Source organism: Pleurodeles waltl, chromosome 3_1, assembly GCF_031143425.1.
Source record: "Pleurodeles waltl isolate 20211129_DDA chromosome 3_1, aPleWal1.hap1.20221129, whole genome shotgun sequence".
Classification (NCBI taxonomy): domain Eukaryota; kingdom Metazoa; phylum Chordata; class Amphibia; order Caudata; family Salamandridae; genus Pleurodeles; species Pleurodeles waltl.
The window spans coordinates 568,693,114-568,709,676 of NC_090440.1; the positions used below are offsets into that span (position 1 = coordinate 568,693,114).

At 44.1% G+C, this 16,563-nt stretch overlaps 1 protein-coding gene across 4 annotated transcripts in view; it reads left to right on the forward strand.

The window, feature by feature from the left end:
* ARNT2 (aryl hydrocarbon receptor nuclear translocator 2) overlaps positions 1 to 16,563 on the forward strand; it is a 684,205-nt gene that overhangs the window by 459,510 nt on the left and 208,132 nt on the right. For all 4 annotated transcript variants that reach the window (XM_069222996.1, XM_069222993.1, XM_069222994.1 and 1 more), the window contains one exon: positions 288 to 439. In XM_069222996.1, the coding sequence (XP_069079097.1) occupies positions 288 to 439 (152 nt within the window). The remainder of the gene's footprint in view (positions 1 to 287; positions 440 to 16,563) is intronic.

The following is a 16,563-nucleotide window of genomic DNA, read 5'->3' on the forward strand; positions in this document are numbered from 1 at the left end:
TGCAGGCCTACCGTATTCAAAGTGGCAGAGTGCTTTAACCACCAGCATTCCTTTGGTCTTCAGGGAATATTGTCTATTTTGAGTTGTAAACTCCATGAGATGATTCACAATTGTATTACGGCTACTGCTGTCTGACAGTGTTCCCTGACCTACTTTCATTATTACATGCCTGTACAGTAACTATTTCTCTGGGGCAAGGTAGAGAATGAGGATTGTACTTGTAATTTGTTTCCTCCACATTGAGCCATTTTGGGGAGCTGTTGTGACCAAAGCATCTCTCTCAACAGGTCGTGAAGCTGAAAGGCCAAGTGCTCTCAGTCATGTATCGCTTTCGCACTAAGAACCGAGAGTGGATGCTGATCCGAACCAGCAGTTTCACCTTCCAGAACCCGTATTCAGATGAAATTGAGTACATCATCTGTACCAACACAAATGTCAAGTAAGAGGTGCCCTCTTCTCCAGTTAACAGAATCCAGCCTGCGTTAGATGTGTCTGCAGGAATCTGTCCTCACGATTCCAACTGCTGTACCTATTTCATTACAAACACTGCATCCATGATACGCTGCATGCGTCACTGTCTACACACTGCATCTACAACACTGCTGTACCTATTTTATTCTGTACACTGTATCTCTGATGTGCTGCATCTGCCAAAGTCTGTACAATGCATTTACTGCCACATTGCTTCACCTATCTCAGTATGTACCACTGTCTATGATGTGCATTTATAACCACACTGCTGTATTTTTCTGTAGACTTCATCTCTGATGTGTTGTATGTGCTCCCGTTTACGAACTGCATCCCTGTACACTTCTAATTCCGCACACTACATCTCTGATATGCTGTCTGTACTAGTTAGAACCACTGTGCTGTACCTGTCCCAGTTGATACGCTGCATCTCTGATTTGATGTTTGTTGCTGTCTAAACACTGCATATACAACTACATTGCTGAACCTTTTTCATTCAAAACACTGCATCTGTGATGTGCTGTCTGTGCCACTGTGTACTTACTGCATCTACCACCACACTGCTGTACCTGTCGCAGTCCATACACTGCATCTCTGGTATGCTGTATGTGCCATTGTTCACGCACTGCATCTATAACGGCACCACTGTATCTACCTATGCTGTACCATACACTATGTCTCTGATAAGCATCATGTGTCACTGTCTACATGTTGTATCTACAACCACATTGCAATATCTTCCTCATTTGTTACACTGAATCACTGATATGCTGAATGTGTCACTGTCTGTGTGCTCCATCTACATTTCATATCCCTTTTCTGCATCCCTGATAGGCTGTTTGTGTCACTGCCAACCCACTACATCTACAACTGCACAGCTGCATCTTTCTCATTCCATTCACTGCATCTCTGATAAGCTGTATGTGCCACAGTCTATGCACTCCATCTGCAACTCCTTCGCCTATCTCAGTGCATACACTACATCTTCGATATGCTGAATGTGTCACAGTGAATGCACAGCATCTACAACCATACTGCTGTACTTATCTCAGTCTGTAGGCTGCATCTCTAATATGACGTGTGTCACTGTCCACACAATGCATTCACAGTCACACTGCTATACCTACTGCAGTCCACACTACTAATCTCTAATATGGTCTGTGTGTCTCAATCTAGAGACTGAATTTACATCCTCACTAAAGCAACTATGATATGTATGTGTAAGTCTAGGCACTACTTTTACATCCACACTACTGTAACGTTCTAAGTCTGTACAGTTTAAAATAGTGTACGCACCAGTCTTTCAACTGGACTTGCATCCATGCCACTGATCTTTCATATTTTGTATGTCACAGTTTGTGCACTGCATTTACATCCACAGTACTATATCTGACCTTTGTGCATTGCATTAACATTTACAACACTGTGCTTATCTCAGTCTGTTCACGGAAAATCTGGAAAGCTGAGTTTGTCACGGTCTGTGCACTGCATTTGCATTCACTCTACTGGTTCTAGCTCTTTTTGTACACTGCATCTCTAATGAGAGTCTCAAATGATGGACTGCATTTATTTCCTCTCAGCCTGCAAACTGCATGTCTGATATGCTGTGTTAATTTGTGCACGGCGCCTTTATCCACACTGCTGTTCTTGTCCTAGAATGCGACACTAACTCTATCCTCACTACTGTACAGTGTAGCTGATTTGCTGCACTACTCTCAACTGATCTAGTTGCCACCATTTGAACACTGCACTTCCATTCACACAACTCTATGTAAGAATCTGTGCACTGGCTGTCCATCCACAATGATGTTTGTCTGATGTCAGTACACTTACACTTCATCTGTACCATGTGCTCTGTGTCTGCACACTGCTGCTGTGAGCGCTACAGTCTGTACACTCTGGATGTGCTGCTCAAAACAACTTTGCGTTTTCAGAACTACCACAGCTGATTTTGCACATGTAAAATCGTAATTTAAAATGCTCAAATGTGCATTGTGATTCATAATTAGATGGATATATTTTTTGTTTTAGTTACTTAAAACCATGACAGTTTAAAGAAACGCAAAAAAAAACACGCATTTGCAATGTGGTGGGTCTCGCGTTTGCTCGAGTTAGAGCTATTAGTGTTGTAAATTCCTAACTGGACTTTTCGTGACACATAAATTGGAAATGAAAAGTGAAACAGTTGACATAAGCAAGCCAATTCAAAGCACCACGACCGCCAAAAGCGTGAGCAAAGGAGAGACACAAAAGGAAAAAGAAGTTAACTTGCAGTCAAACGTACTGGCAATCGTGCAATTATCCATGTAACAGGGTCGATGGTCAAGGCGGAAACAAAACAGCCCCAAGGAGGGACAAACGTAAAGCATTTACTAATGCTAACATAGAATTTTTGCAAAGCAAGCCCATGAACACGTGATAGTGATGGGTGTGCGGTGGGCATGGTTAAAAGCCCATAGATAGATTGCAACAGGTCAGAGCACTTATGCGCTAAACCTAAAAAAAGGAAACAAAAAATAGCTTTAAAACAGAGTTTTGCGTCCAAGGGGTCCATACGGATCCAGTGGTGCTTCATCAGGACAAATAACAAGAAAAAAAACACTTTTCCCCTTAGACGCGAAACATGTTGACCTAGTGTAGACAATTTCCTCACCCCTATTCGATTGTTTTTGAGAGAGTGATTGACCATTTTCTCTTTTTCACTCCCATACGAGTTTTAATATTGACCAAGACCCCTCCCTGATCAATAAAGTGTGGATGTGTGTAGGTCTTTTGAGCCAATTTTATCTCTTTCCTTTGCTCTCCTATTTTGTGCTTGCCATAGATGGGAATTCTTCCCTACAGCTTATACCACGGCACAGAATATTGATAAAAGATCTCCTGCAATGAGCCTCCTCTATGGGGTGCCCGTCAGACATTGCAGCGCAAGTCTGACGAGGAGCAAGCCCTTTGATGAAGCATGACATCCGATTGGATGTGTGAGGGCATTTGCTTCTGGTTAAAGGAGTGCCTTGTGGACACTGTTGAATGTGTCAGAGCCCTTATACTGTATCTCCTTCCTTATTGTTGTGTGTGTCTCGGTCTGAATATTGCTTCTCCTGCTACACTTATGCACAGTTTATATGCTGAATCACCTTCCTCATTGCTGCGTCTCTGAACTAGAATATTGCTTCTCTTGCTGCACTGTCACAGCCTTAACGCTGTGTCTCTCAGCTAGAATATTTCTTCTTTTGCTGCATTGTTGCACGTGTCACAGCCTTTATGCTGTATCTCCTTCCTCACTGTTGAATATGTCACAGCCTGAATATTGCTTTTCCTGCCTTGCTGCTGCATGTCACAGCCTTTATGCTGTATCTCCTTCTCATTTTCGTATATGTCACAGCTTTTATACTCTCCCCTGCCTCTCTACCGTATGTGTCAATGCCTGATTATTGCTTCTGTTCTTATACTGTTGCATGTGTCACAGCGAGAATATTGCTTCTCCTGCCACACTTTTGCATGTGTCACAGCCTTGATTCTGTATCTATTTCCCCACTGCTGTGTGTATCACAGCCTGAATGTTGCTTTTCCTGCCACACTGTTGCATGTGTCACAGCATTTATGCTGTATCTCTTTTCTTACGGTTGCATGTCTCACAGTCTTTATGCTGTATCTCTGTATCATTGTCTGTCACAGCCTGAATGTTGCTTTCCTTGCCACACTTTTGCATGTGTCACAGCCTTGATTCTGTGTCTCTTTTCTCATTGCTGCGTGTATCACAGCCTGAATGTTGTTTTTTTTGCCACACTGTTGCATGTGTCACAGCTTTTGTGCTGTATCTCCTTTCGTACGGTTGCATGTGTCACAGTCTTTATGCTGTATCTCTGTATCATTTTATGCCACAGCCTGAATGTTGCTTTTCTTTCCACACTGTGGCATGTGTCAGCATGTTTGCTGTATCGCCTTCCTCACTGCTCCATGTTTCACTGCCTGTACTCCGTGTCTTAATATGCACCCCGTAGCAGGTTCATTCTCAGTGGCCATACATGTGTACTCCAATGTCACTTCTTCTGTGCAGACTGTACTTCTGACTGTCCTTGTGCTGGTTCTTAGGTTGCTCCTTCGTTATTAACACTACTGAGCATCATGCCCACACAGAGAGGACTTTGGAAAGGGTAAAAAATTTGCAAAGTTTTTCATTCTTGTACATTCTCTTGTCTGCTCCTTTTCACAGTGGGCACCTGCAGCGGTCTGTTTGGCCTACTATTTGCACCAACAACCCGGGTTGACTTTCTGAGTGAGGGGTTTAACTTCTGAGAGTTACAAGATGATCTGTATGAAATAATCAATTTGAAGATCATTCACATGAAGGCACCTTGTGCATTTCATATCCTGATATGCAGGAAATATGCATAGATCAGACTAGCTGGTGGTGGCAACCATATAAAGCATGACTAATACACCTCACTGAGTGGATTTCAGCATCATGTCTCAAGTATTGTTGCAATGTACATCAGTGGGGCTAATGCTCTAATACCTGTTCAGAATCCTGAATCAGCTGAGGTTTCTCCAATATAGGGTCACAAAGAGAGGGATCTCCTAAGAAAGATGATGAAGAGAGGTCCCATGTGATGTGATGGTGATATTTCTTCGGTTAGCGAAGGGATGTGGTGAGCATGTAAAGAGTGACTGTAAAGGCAATCTTATGTGCTTTCACATTTTTACTCTCAGAACTTAAGTAGCACTTTAAACATGTCTCAGGCCTGCCATTGAAGCCTCCAGTGTGTTTGCAGTTTTAGACTCCCAATTCGACCTGGAAGAAAAAACCTTTTGCCAGGCACAAACCTTGCTTTTTAATACATATAAGTCACCCCTAGGGTAGGCCCTAGACAGCACAGAGGCTAGGGTGCAATTTATTGGAAAAGCAGGGCCTATACTTTTAAGTCGTACTTAACCTGGTAGTGAAATACTCTTAAATTCATTTTTCACTAATGCAAGGCCTACCTCTACCATAGAATAGCATTGTGGTTGTTTTTATAACATTTGTTAGGTGTAATTTCTAAGTGCCAACAGGTAAGCAGTTCATGTTTGGTGTCTCTCGAATTGTAATGAAAAATCATAATTAAAGTCTGTTTTTTAATTACAATTTGGAAAATGCCACTTGTAGATAGTTGCTTTTTTCCATTGTTAGCTATTTGATGCATGCATCCTGTCTCTGGGTCACATGACTGGGTGTAGTTGACAGCTGGGCTTTATGTATTCCTCCTAGACAGCCACACACACAGTGGGGACCTTAGGAGTGACTGGATGGGCCATCGCTGGCAGGATGGGAGAGAGGAGCTGGACAAAGCCCCATTTATACTTGAATACTCTGTGCCCAGACTCCATGCAAAGGGCTCTAGTTAGTCTGGAGCCAGGACCAGGAAGGCAAGGCACATGTGCACTTCAAAGACATGCCTCTAGAAGCTTCTCCCCACTTCAGAGGCACAACTGGGTATAAATACTGGACCTCAAACACTAACTTTTCAGTACACTTCTGGACCTGTGGATACTGTGCCACTCTGCTGCAGTGCTACCGAGCTGTGCTGACCTGCTGCCCTCTTGCCTGGGTGCGAAGGACTGGATCTGCTTCTCATGACCCCAGAACCCATAGTGACTCCCAGGGCTAGTTGCCTGGCCTCCTGATCTGAAGCCTCAGGGACATAAAAGGCTTCCAACAACAGATCACTTGCACCTGGACTCTGCCATTTGTGAGTCTATCCTTACAGGTGGTGCCACCACAGTTGTGGACCCTTGGAAGTGGGCTTAAGTTGCTCTGCCAGCCTGTGGATATGATGGAACTGATGCATCCCCTCTGCTGCATGGTGCAGACCCAAACAGAACCGACACATCGCTGCTGCTGAATGGATTGGACCCATTGCCAAGACCCGCATTTCCTGCACAGCCTCATCAGAACCACCACTGTGTGACGCATCCTCGGCGCAGGCCTTTGCATCTCTCAAAGAAAATGCCTGACTCTGCATAGCAGTATCTCAGCTCCTCAGAACCAATGCATCGCCCTGACTGCGCGCAGCATCCTCAACTCTGGTCCTTGCATCACAAGTCCTGTTGACAGGATCCTTGACAACGACGCAGGATCTCACATCACAGCTTTGCTGCATCTCAGGATAAACACATCACTTTGAATGCATTATGAATCGTCGACATGGATCTTCACAGTGCTCCACAAAAGAGGATAACTCTGTTCAGCAGGCCTAACCTGGTCCCTGTAGCAAACTGCACTCCATTGCAGTTGGCCTGAATTTGTGACTTTATCTTGGTCCAGGATGACTAGATATCCACAGTTGGTGCTTTGTGCTTTTTGGTGCTATTTTCACTAAAACCTTTAAAATTTAATATCTCTGGTTCTACTGATTGGATGTTTGTTGTTTTGGTATTGTTTTATTTATTAATGAAAGTTCTATCCTTCTAACTGGATTTTATGTGGTGTTTTCACTGTTTGAATTGGTGCACAAATACTTTGCACATTATCTCTAACTTAACCCTGATTCTTCTTTGTCAAGCCACCACAGGGTTGAGCACAGGTTAGCTTGGGGTTGGCTTTTGCTTCAACCTGACAAAGATTGTGGTTGATGCTTGACCAGGGCTTACACCTTGCAATGCACATACATGCAGATAATTCTCTAATACCTGTATAGACTCTTGACTCTGTAGAGGTATCTCCGGCTCTTCTAAGTGATAAAATAGAGAGAGGTCACATGTGATGTAATGCTGGTATTTCTTCTGTTAGTGAAGGGGTATTTGTGCATGTGAAGAGTGACTGTTAAGGCAATCTGATATGATTTCACGTTTTTACACTCAAAATATGATACACACCCCTTGCAATCTATTATGAAGCCTCTCACACATACCAATTAGATGCTATTTCATAAACTGCTATATACAAATTAGTATGGTTATACATTTCATTTCAATGCATATATTTTCATGTGTATGAGTTCAAAAGAATTCTCCTGAAACTCACACATGGGGCATCTGTTTCATGCTGTTATTCTTGTAATTGCATATGGTATGTGTGTATGCACATGTGTTTGATATTAACAAGATGGCGAGAGTAGGCCATTGCCTCTCCATGGTGTTTTGGAGCCTTTTTATACTCAAAGATTCCTATTACCCAGGGATGGCCACAAAAGCTCTCGGATAGCATTGTGTGACCTTTATCAGTACACCCAAGGACTCTTTGCATGCCTTGCAGATACAGGCTTGCTCCACTACCAACTCATTTGAAAGACAACTTACATCCTTACTGACTGCATGCTGGTGACAACTGTGACTCCTTGGGGTGGCAATCCCAGATGACCTGCAACACCAGCGGATCTCCTCTGCTACGTCTCCTGGTAATATTCAAGGGTGCATCTGGTGAGACAAAGTCATGAATGCCTGAGGTGCTGTTGGGGATGAGCTGTTCTGTATTTTTACCCAGATGATGATGTACCACTGACATATGCACATGTTCAAGCTTGTGACTGGCAGTTTACTGGGAGTGTGAAAGTCCCCCATCATACTCCCCCCAATAATCTTTGCTTGTCTTGGGTCGAGGTCAGGAGATGGACCTGGAGGCTGCCCTGCTCAACTCTGAATTTGGCTTCAACATCTACACTGCCTCTCTGCACTCTAAACATGTTCTTAACCGCAGCTACAATGTGGCAGGTAAAAATGGCTGCTTATCCACACAAGTCTATATAATTCAATATCTTCTTACCTTAAAGCGACGAGAAGACCAGAATACTCCAACACACATATAACTCATGCAAAGCAGATGGCCTGAAAATGCAGCGATGAGGGAAACAACTCTGCTGGACCACTCTTGAATTTCCATGCTTTGGACTACAGATAAACCTGGCAGGACTGGCTGCATTATTGGTGATAAATGTTTTTGCCCAGTGAAAGGCCAAATCCCTGCATCCTTTGGTCTGCTTCTTGGCTGAGGAACTATTACTCAAACTGCCTATCTTGCTTTATTGTAACTTAAAGTCCTGATACCTCTTTACCATGTAACATAACAATCCTTAATTATGTGTTGTAGCTGTTCTTATGTAAAGCATTCTGACACCCTTGGGTCTTGTACGCACTGTACGCACTGTATAAAAATGCAAACTAGATGAAATATGTGCTCATGTTTTCTACACAAGGGCATTAATTGTCCTATATTGGTGTCAATTTTCCTTATAATCACGTTTCCATTGTCCAAACAGTGTTCCCTATATGTGCCTTTATTCAAGCATATGTATTTTTTTTTTTTTGTATTAAAAAGGTGTTTCATTTTTATATGCTCACATTTCCCAGTACGTAGATATTCTCATTATAGCAGCTTTTTAAAGTACAGGTATTTTTTCTCCTTATCGTTCGATACTCTGTAAAGTGTACAGCAAAGCTAGTTAAACTGCCCATTAGAGCATATATAGTAATCCCATCAGGAGGGATCGAGATACTTAATTGGAGGGGCGAGTGATGGGTTAAAGATATCCATCAGAATGAGTAGTGTATTAGATATAAGGCTAAGGAGCGCTTTTTCTTTACTAGCTTTAACAGGAGCTAAACACCAAAGGCTAATTAACCCCTTAGCTGCTGGGCCTTTTCCCCCCCAGTGCTGAGCCCTTTTTTGGCTATTTGGGGTAGTTCGCGCTTAGGGCTTCATAACTTTTTGTCCACATAAGCTAACCACACCAAATTTGCGTCCTTTTTTTCCAACATCCTAGGGATTCTAATGGTACCCAGAGTTTGTGGTTTACCCTGGAGGAGACCAAGAAAATAGCCAAAATACAGTGAAAATGTATTTTTTTCCAAAAAAATGGGAAAAAAGGGCCGCCGAAGAAGGCTTGTGGTTTTTTCCCTGAAAATGCCATCAACAAAGGGTTTCTGGTGCTGAAATCACTATCTTCCCACCTTTCATGAACGGGCAGACTTGAATCAGAAAACCACATTTTCCAACACAAATTTGGCATTTTACTGGGACATACCCCATTTTTACTATTTTTGGTGCTTTCAACCTCCTTCCAGTTAGTGACAGGAATGGGTGTGAAACCAATGCTGGATCCCGGAAAGCTAAACATTTCTGAAAACTAGACAAAATTCTGAATTCAGCAAGGGGTCATTTGTGTAGATCCTACAAGGTTTTCCTACAGAAAATAACAGCTGAAATAAAAAAATATTGAAATTGAGCTGAAAACAACAGCCATTTTTCTTTATGTTTTACTCTGTAACTTTTTCCTGCGATGTCAGATTTCTGAAAGCAATATACCGTTTTGTCTGCTGGACTCTTCTGGTTGCGGGGATATAAAGGGCTTATAGGTTCATCAAGAACCCTAGGTACCCAGAGCCAATAAATGAGGTGCACCCTGCAGTTGGTTTTCATTCTATACTGGGTATACAGCAATTCATTTGCTGAAATATGAGGAGTGAAAAAGAGGTATCAAGAAAACCTTTGCATTTCCAAAATGGGATCAAGATAAGGTTTTGAGGAGCAGTGGTTATTTGCACATCTTTGAATTCCGAGGTGCCCATACTAGCATGTGAATTGCAGGGCATTTCTCAAATAGACGTCTTTTTTACACACTCTCTTATATTTGGAAGGAAAAAATGTAGAGAAAGATAAGGGGCAATAACACTTGTTTTGCTATTCTATGTTCCCCCAAGTCTCCCGATAAAAATGATACCTCACTTGTGTGGGTAGGCCTAGCGCCCGCGACAGGAAATGCCCCAAAACACAACGTGGACACATCCCATTTTTTCACAAAATACAGAGCTGTTTTTTTGCAAAGTGCCTACCTGTAGATTATGGCCTCTAGCTCAGCCGGCACATAGGGAAACCTACCAAACCTGTACATTTTTGAAAACTAGAGACCTAGGGGAATCCAAGATGGGGTGACTCGCAGGGCTCTGACCAGGTTCTGTTACCCAGAATCCTTTGCAAACCTCAAAAAGTGGCTAAAAAAACAAGTTTTCCTCACATTTCGGTGACAGAAAGTTCTGGAATCTGAGAGGAGCCTCAAATTTCCTTCCACCCAGTGTCCCCCCAAGTCTCCCGATAAAAATGATACCTCACTTGTGTGGGTAGGCCTAGCGCCCGCGACAGGAAATGCCCCAAAACACAACGTGGACACATCACAGAAAACAGAGCTGTTTTTTGCAAAGTGCCTACCTGTAGATTTTGGCCTCTAGCTCAGCCGGCACCTAGGGAAACCTACCAAACCTGTACATTTTTGAAAACTAGAGACCTAGGGGAATCCAAGATGGGGTGACTCGCGGGGCTCTGACCAGGTTCTGTTACCCAGAATCCTTTGCAAACCTCAAAAAGTGGCTAAAAAAACAAGTTTTCCTCACATTTCGGTGACAGAAAGTTCTGGAATCTGAGAGGAGCCTCAAATTTCCTTCCACCCAGCGTCCCCCCAAGTCTCCCGATAAAAATGATACCTCACTTGTGTGGGTAGGCCTAGCGCCCGCGACAGGAAATGCCCCAAAACACAACGTGGACACATCACAGAAAACAGAGCTGTTTTTTGCAAAGTGCCTACCTGTAGATTTTGGCCTCTAGCTCAGCCGGCACCTAGGGAAACCTACCAAACCTGTACATTTTTTAAAACTAGAGACCTAGGGGAATCCAAGATGGGGTGACTCACGGGGCTCTGACCAGGTTCTGTTACCCAGAATCCTTTGCAAACCTCAAAAAGTGGCTAAAAAAACAAGTTTTCCTCACATTTCGGTGACAGAAAGTTCTGGAATCTGAGAGGAGCCTCAAATTTCCTTCCACCCAGCGTCCCCCCAAGTCTCCCGATAAAAATGATACCTCACTTGTGTGGGTAGGCCTAGCGCCCGCGACAGGAAATGCCCCAAAACACAACGTGGACACATCACAGAAAACAGAGCTGTTTTTTGCAAAGTGCCTACCTGTAGATTTTGGCCTCTAGCTCAGCCGGCACCTAGGGAAACCTACCAAACCTGTACATTTTTGAAAACTAGAGACCTAGGGGAATCCAAGGAGGGGTGACTTGCGGGGCTCGGACCAGGTTCTGTTACCCAGAATCCTTTGCAAACCTCAAAAAGTGGCTAAAAAAACAAGTTTTCCTCACATTTCGGTGACAGAAAGTTCTGGAATCTGAGAGGAGCCACAAATTTCCTTCCACCCAGCGTTCCCCCAAGCCTCCCGATAAAAATGATACCTCACTTGTGTGGTTAGGCCTGGTGCCTGCGACAGGAATAGATCACACAACGGTCAATGTTGGTCCTTACGTGAGGCAGCTGTTGACCCTGGGGTGATCCATTCCTGACACAGACACTAGGTGTAGGCACTCAAGTGGGGTAGTGTTTTTATCAGGACAGGTGAGGAGTCACTGGGTGGTAGGAATATTGTGGATCCCAGCATATTCCTGTAGTTTGTGTGACAGAAATGCGAGAAAAATTGAGTTTTTTTTCAACATTTCAGCTTTGCAGGGTATTCTGGGTAAGAAAACTTTCGGGAAGCCACACAAGTCACACCTCTGTGGACTCCCCCGAATGTATAGTTTCCAGAAATGTTTGGGTTTAGTGTGTTTCTCTATATGGCCGCCGAATCCAGGACCAAAAACACAGGTGCCTGCCTTACAAAACCAGTTTGTTTTGCCATGGATAATTTTGATGTCTCCACAATATGATTTGGGTGGTGGAATTTGGGGCTGAACTAAATTGGGGGGCTCCCAAGAGAGCACTCTCTCTCTGCTTGCCGCCGCATTCACCTGCTCTCTGGGTTGGCCTAACCCACTATTACCCAGTTGCACAAACAGCTTGCGAAGGGACAGCAGGACTGTCCTCATCACCTCCCTCATAATGTACTGGAAGAGGAGTTATCGAATGGGACTCCTCTGACTGAAAAATCACTCCCAGAGTCTGCGCCATTGTCCTATCCCTCAGATGCTGTCTCAGTATCTGATGTCTCAGTCTCTGATCCTATGTCAGAGCGGTCCTCTATAACCCGAGTGTAGGCAGCAGTCATCCATCAAGATGCCATCTCTGCTATTGGCTAAACTGTTGCTCTAAAACACTAGCCTACGTAGACAGTCACAAAATCGATGGTGTGTGAGATACGTGCAACAGTAGAGGCCACCTTACCTGCGCTTCTTCCCTCAATCAGCACGTACTTTCAAGACACTCAAAAAACACCTTGTCACATACCATTCGTCACAGTCTTTAGCACCTCCTGCGCCCAGTCCAACAATCATTATTGGTGCTCCCACTCCCTCCTCCTCGGATTCCCTCATTACCACCCAGCAAAAGTGCCCTTCATCTCTCCATAGACTTTGCTAATGTACTCAGCTATTTACATAAAATACAGATTTGCTCTTTGCAGTAGGCATATAAACCTTCTGCGCTTCTTTATGGCACTAAAACTGCCACTAGACAAGTCGGACCCTTTTCCCCCCAGGGAAACCACACACATATTGACAAAAGTGATATATATATGACAGCCAATCACCTGAAACTCAACTCAAGCAAAACCGAAATAATCCTCTTTGGCCCACACAAAAACACCTGGGACCCCTCATGGTGGCCCACCACGCTAGGCCCTGCACCCACCCCCGCCAACCACGCACGCAACCTCAGCATCATCCTAGACTCCTCCCTCTCGATGACCCAACAAATCAACGCTCTCACCTCCTCATGCTTCAACACACTCCGTATACTGAAAAACATTCAAATGGATCCCCACAGAGACCAGAAAAACTGTCACTCACGCACACATCAGCAGCAGGCTTGATTACGGAAACGCCCTCTACGCCGGCACCACTTTAAAACTCAAGCGCAAACTACACGCATCTAGAACTCAGCAGCACGACTCATCCTCGACCTCCGCCGACACGAACACATCTCTCCACACCTCAAATCCCTCCACTGGCTCCCCATTGACAAAAGGATCACCTTCAAGATCCTCATCCTCGCACACAAATCACTCCACAACACAGGCCCTGCCTACCTCAACGAGAGTCACCTTCCACACCCCCACACGAAACGTCCGCTCAGCTGACCTCTCTCTCGCCTCTGTCCCCCGCATCAAACACACCACCACCGGGGGCAGATCCTTCTCCTACCTTGCACCCAAAACCTAGAACGCCCTCACAACCCACCTTCGCAAGACCCAAAACCTACTTCTTTTCAGGAAGGGCCTCAAAACCTGGCTTTTCGAACAGTGAACCTCCCAGCCCCTTTCCCTCCCCCCGCCCCCCCCCCCCCCAAGCGCCTTGAGACCCTCACAGGTGAGTAGCACACTTTATAAATCTCTTTGGTATATATAGATCTACCTCTATATATATATATATATCTATGTACATAGATATATCTATAGATATATCCATGTACATAGATATATCTATCTACATAGATATATAAATATAGATCTATATATAGATCTATTTTTTTTAGTTGTTGTATGGTTTCCTTGGGGGCCAAAATGGCCCCCAGGGAAACCCTACAACATCTAAAAAAAAAATTGCCCCCACAGGGGGTCACCCTGCCCACGGGCGACCCCCTGTCATTTTTATTTTTATTTTTCCGAGGGGGCCGCCCCCCCAAAGTGAAATCCCTGGCGTCTAGTGGTGTTTCCTGGCCCCCGATCGCAGCTGTGCTGCGATCGGGGGCCAGGAAACACTTTGAGAAGGCCTCGTAAGAAAGGGGAGACTCTCCCCTTTCTTTCGAGGCCTTCTCAAACTGTTTCTGGCCCCCGATCGCAGCACAGCTTCTTACGAGGCCTTCCCGAACGTGAGAAAGGCCGTTTTCCCCATCAAAGCAGGAAGCGGCCGCAAGGCTGCTTCCTGCTTTGATGGGGAAAACACCTTTGCAACGTCAGCGCGCCGCGGGGCGCGCTGACGTCACAAAGGGGCGGGTGGGGAGGCGGGGAGAGACACGGAAGCTTCCGTGTCTCCCGGGGGGGGTTTAAAAAAATATATAAATCCTCGGGTGCGACGCACCCGAGGATTTATTGATACCCTTCCTGGTGGCCGACGCCCGCACCTAAGCGGTTAAGGAGCATTTATTTTACAAGGCATCTAAACTTGAAAACAATAGATTTGGGCAGTAGATGGTGCCACAGAATCAGCGAATCATCATTCACGAGCCACTTGAAAGCTAAGTGCTTTAGGAATGAGAAACGCTGCTAATCTCATAGCACAACAGACAAAAGCAGTGGTACTGGCAACCATAGTAACAGCACAAGAATCTTCCATTGCAGTAACGGCTTCATCTAAATAGGAAAGAGGCATTTTGGAGAAAAAAACTTCCACTTGCTTGCCATTTTTTCTCTTTCTGTTTTTTTGCACAGTTACTGCTCCATGACCTGCCTACGCTGGTACTGCATATTTAACTCTTTGGCGTATAAACCTCTGATTTATGTGTTCTCTCTTCATAGCATGGCAGCCTACTGTGGCAAGCTGCAAGCTCTGTTAATTTGATCATTATATCCCTGTGCTTCCCAGAGTTCATTAGTGGAATAATAATTTCATGACTCATTTGGCCATGACGGCTTGCAAACAAAAGCTGTTGATGTGGAGCATCTCATTTATACTGCCTAACATACAGTGGATATGTACATCTAGATATGTAGATAATCATATGTGTGTGCTTCAGCTCTTCAGCAGGAGACAAACAAAAAAGCATTGACTTGCTATTCTGCAATGCAATCCATACTATAAATCCTCAAGAATTCAGGAAATGTGCAATATCTGTAACTGTGTCTAGTATGGAGAAAATCTTTTTTATCACACTGATTAGTTTTGTCGCGTAGGGTCTCATTATTCTAATGAGCCTACTGGATTTGAGCGGCACAATTGCCTGCGGTGTAGGAGACTGAGTCTTAACCCATTACAGTGACACCTGCCGCCCCAATCCGGGTTTTTGCTCCGGCTAACTAGCAGTGCCTCATCTCTACCCAAGAGCATGGATGATTAGGCAGCCGAGCGCATGAGACATTTGACTCCTCAGGGGAATCGTGATCACTCAGATTTCATCCATTTCTCTCAGTTACATTAGGCAATATATGTTTCAATAAGGTCTTTAATGAAGCAACTGCACCTTAGAGAATAAAGCATGTACTGCAATAACCAGGACTATAAAGCATGACAGGATTAAAATTGTGACAATTAGAGTAAAGCATAGAAATAAAGCTACCATATTGTCACTAGAGTCAGTAGACTAATTCCTACCTAGGCTATGTTAGAGCACAGCGTGTTAAGCTCTAATTCTACCCTTCAGGCTCCCCTGGGAAGACATCATCCCCCATACCTGAGCAAAAGCCTGAAGTCTGCGTAAGCAGCTGTAGCGAAGTGTTCAGCAGTCAGCATACAGTTGTGGTCCTCTGGCTGGAACCTCCCTCTAACATGTATGGGATAGGGAAGTGTTTTTATAATAAAACAACTGATGTTCCGAGAAATTGTCCATACGTAAGGATGTGTATATTTTGCTATGACTACCAGAGACAAAGCATTACCATGTTTTACCAGCAACCTATCTTACAGCAGCCGTGAGAGAAGCACATAGTGAATAAGAATGTCTTGTTTAAGAACGTAGTGCTGACCTAAGCAAAGAACAGCCAGATAGAAATAAAACAAGATCGCAAATGTGGCTATTGTTAAAATAATAAACAAAGCTGAATGAAATATATCCGTGTTAAAGTGCACAGCAGCTGGCCTACTATGCCAAAATAACATGCATGGAGCTATAACTAAAATGGCTACACAACAGTTTAATAGTCTAATAGCCTACTAACCTTCGAGTTACTACCTAATCAACATTACTGAAAGACTGTGACCACCACAAAAAGAAGACTGAGATAATGTAAAACAATTAATTGAACGTCTTGTATTAAAGTCTTCTCTATGTGATTTCCACGAATAAGGTCTTACACTTGTAGACAGTGAATGCTGTAGTGACAGGTGAACTGTTCACCTGAGCCTCAGAGCTCTTTCCATTCAGGTTAGAACATTTAGGGCCTGATTTCTCATCCTCTGTATTACGATCTTCATAGGCTATTATGGGTTTGTAATACAACGGACAGGATATCCGTTACGTTTGTGACAGAGTAACTGTAGGAAG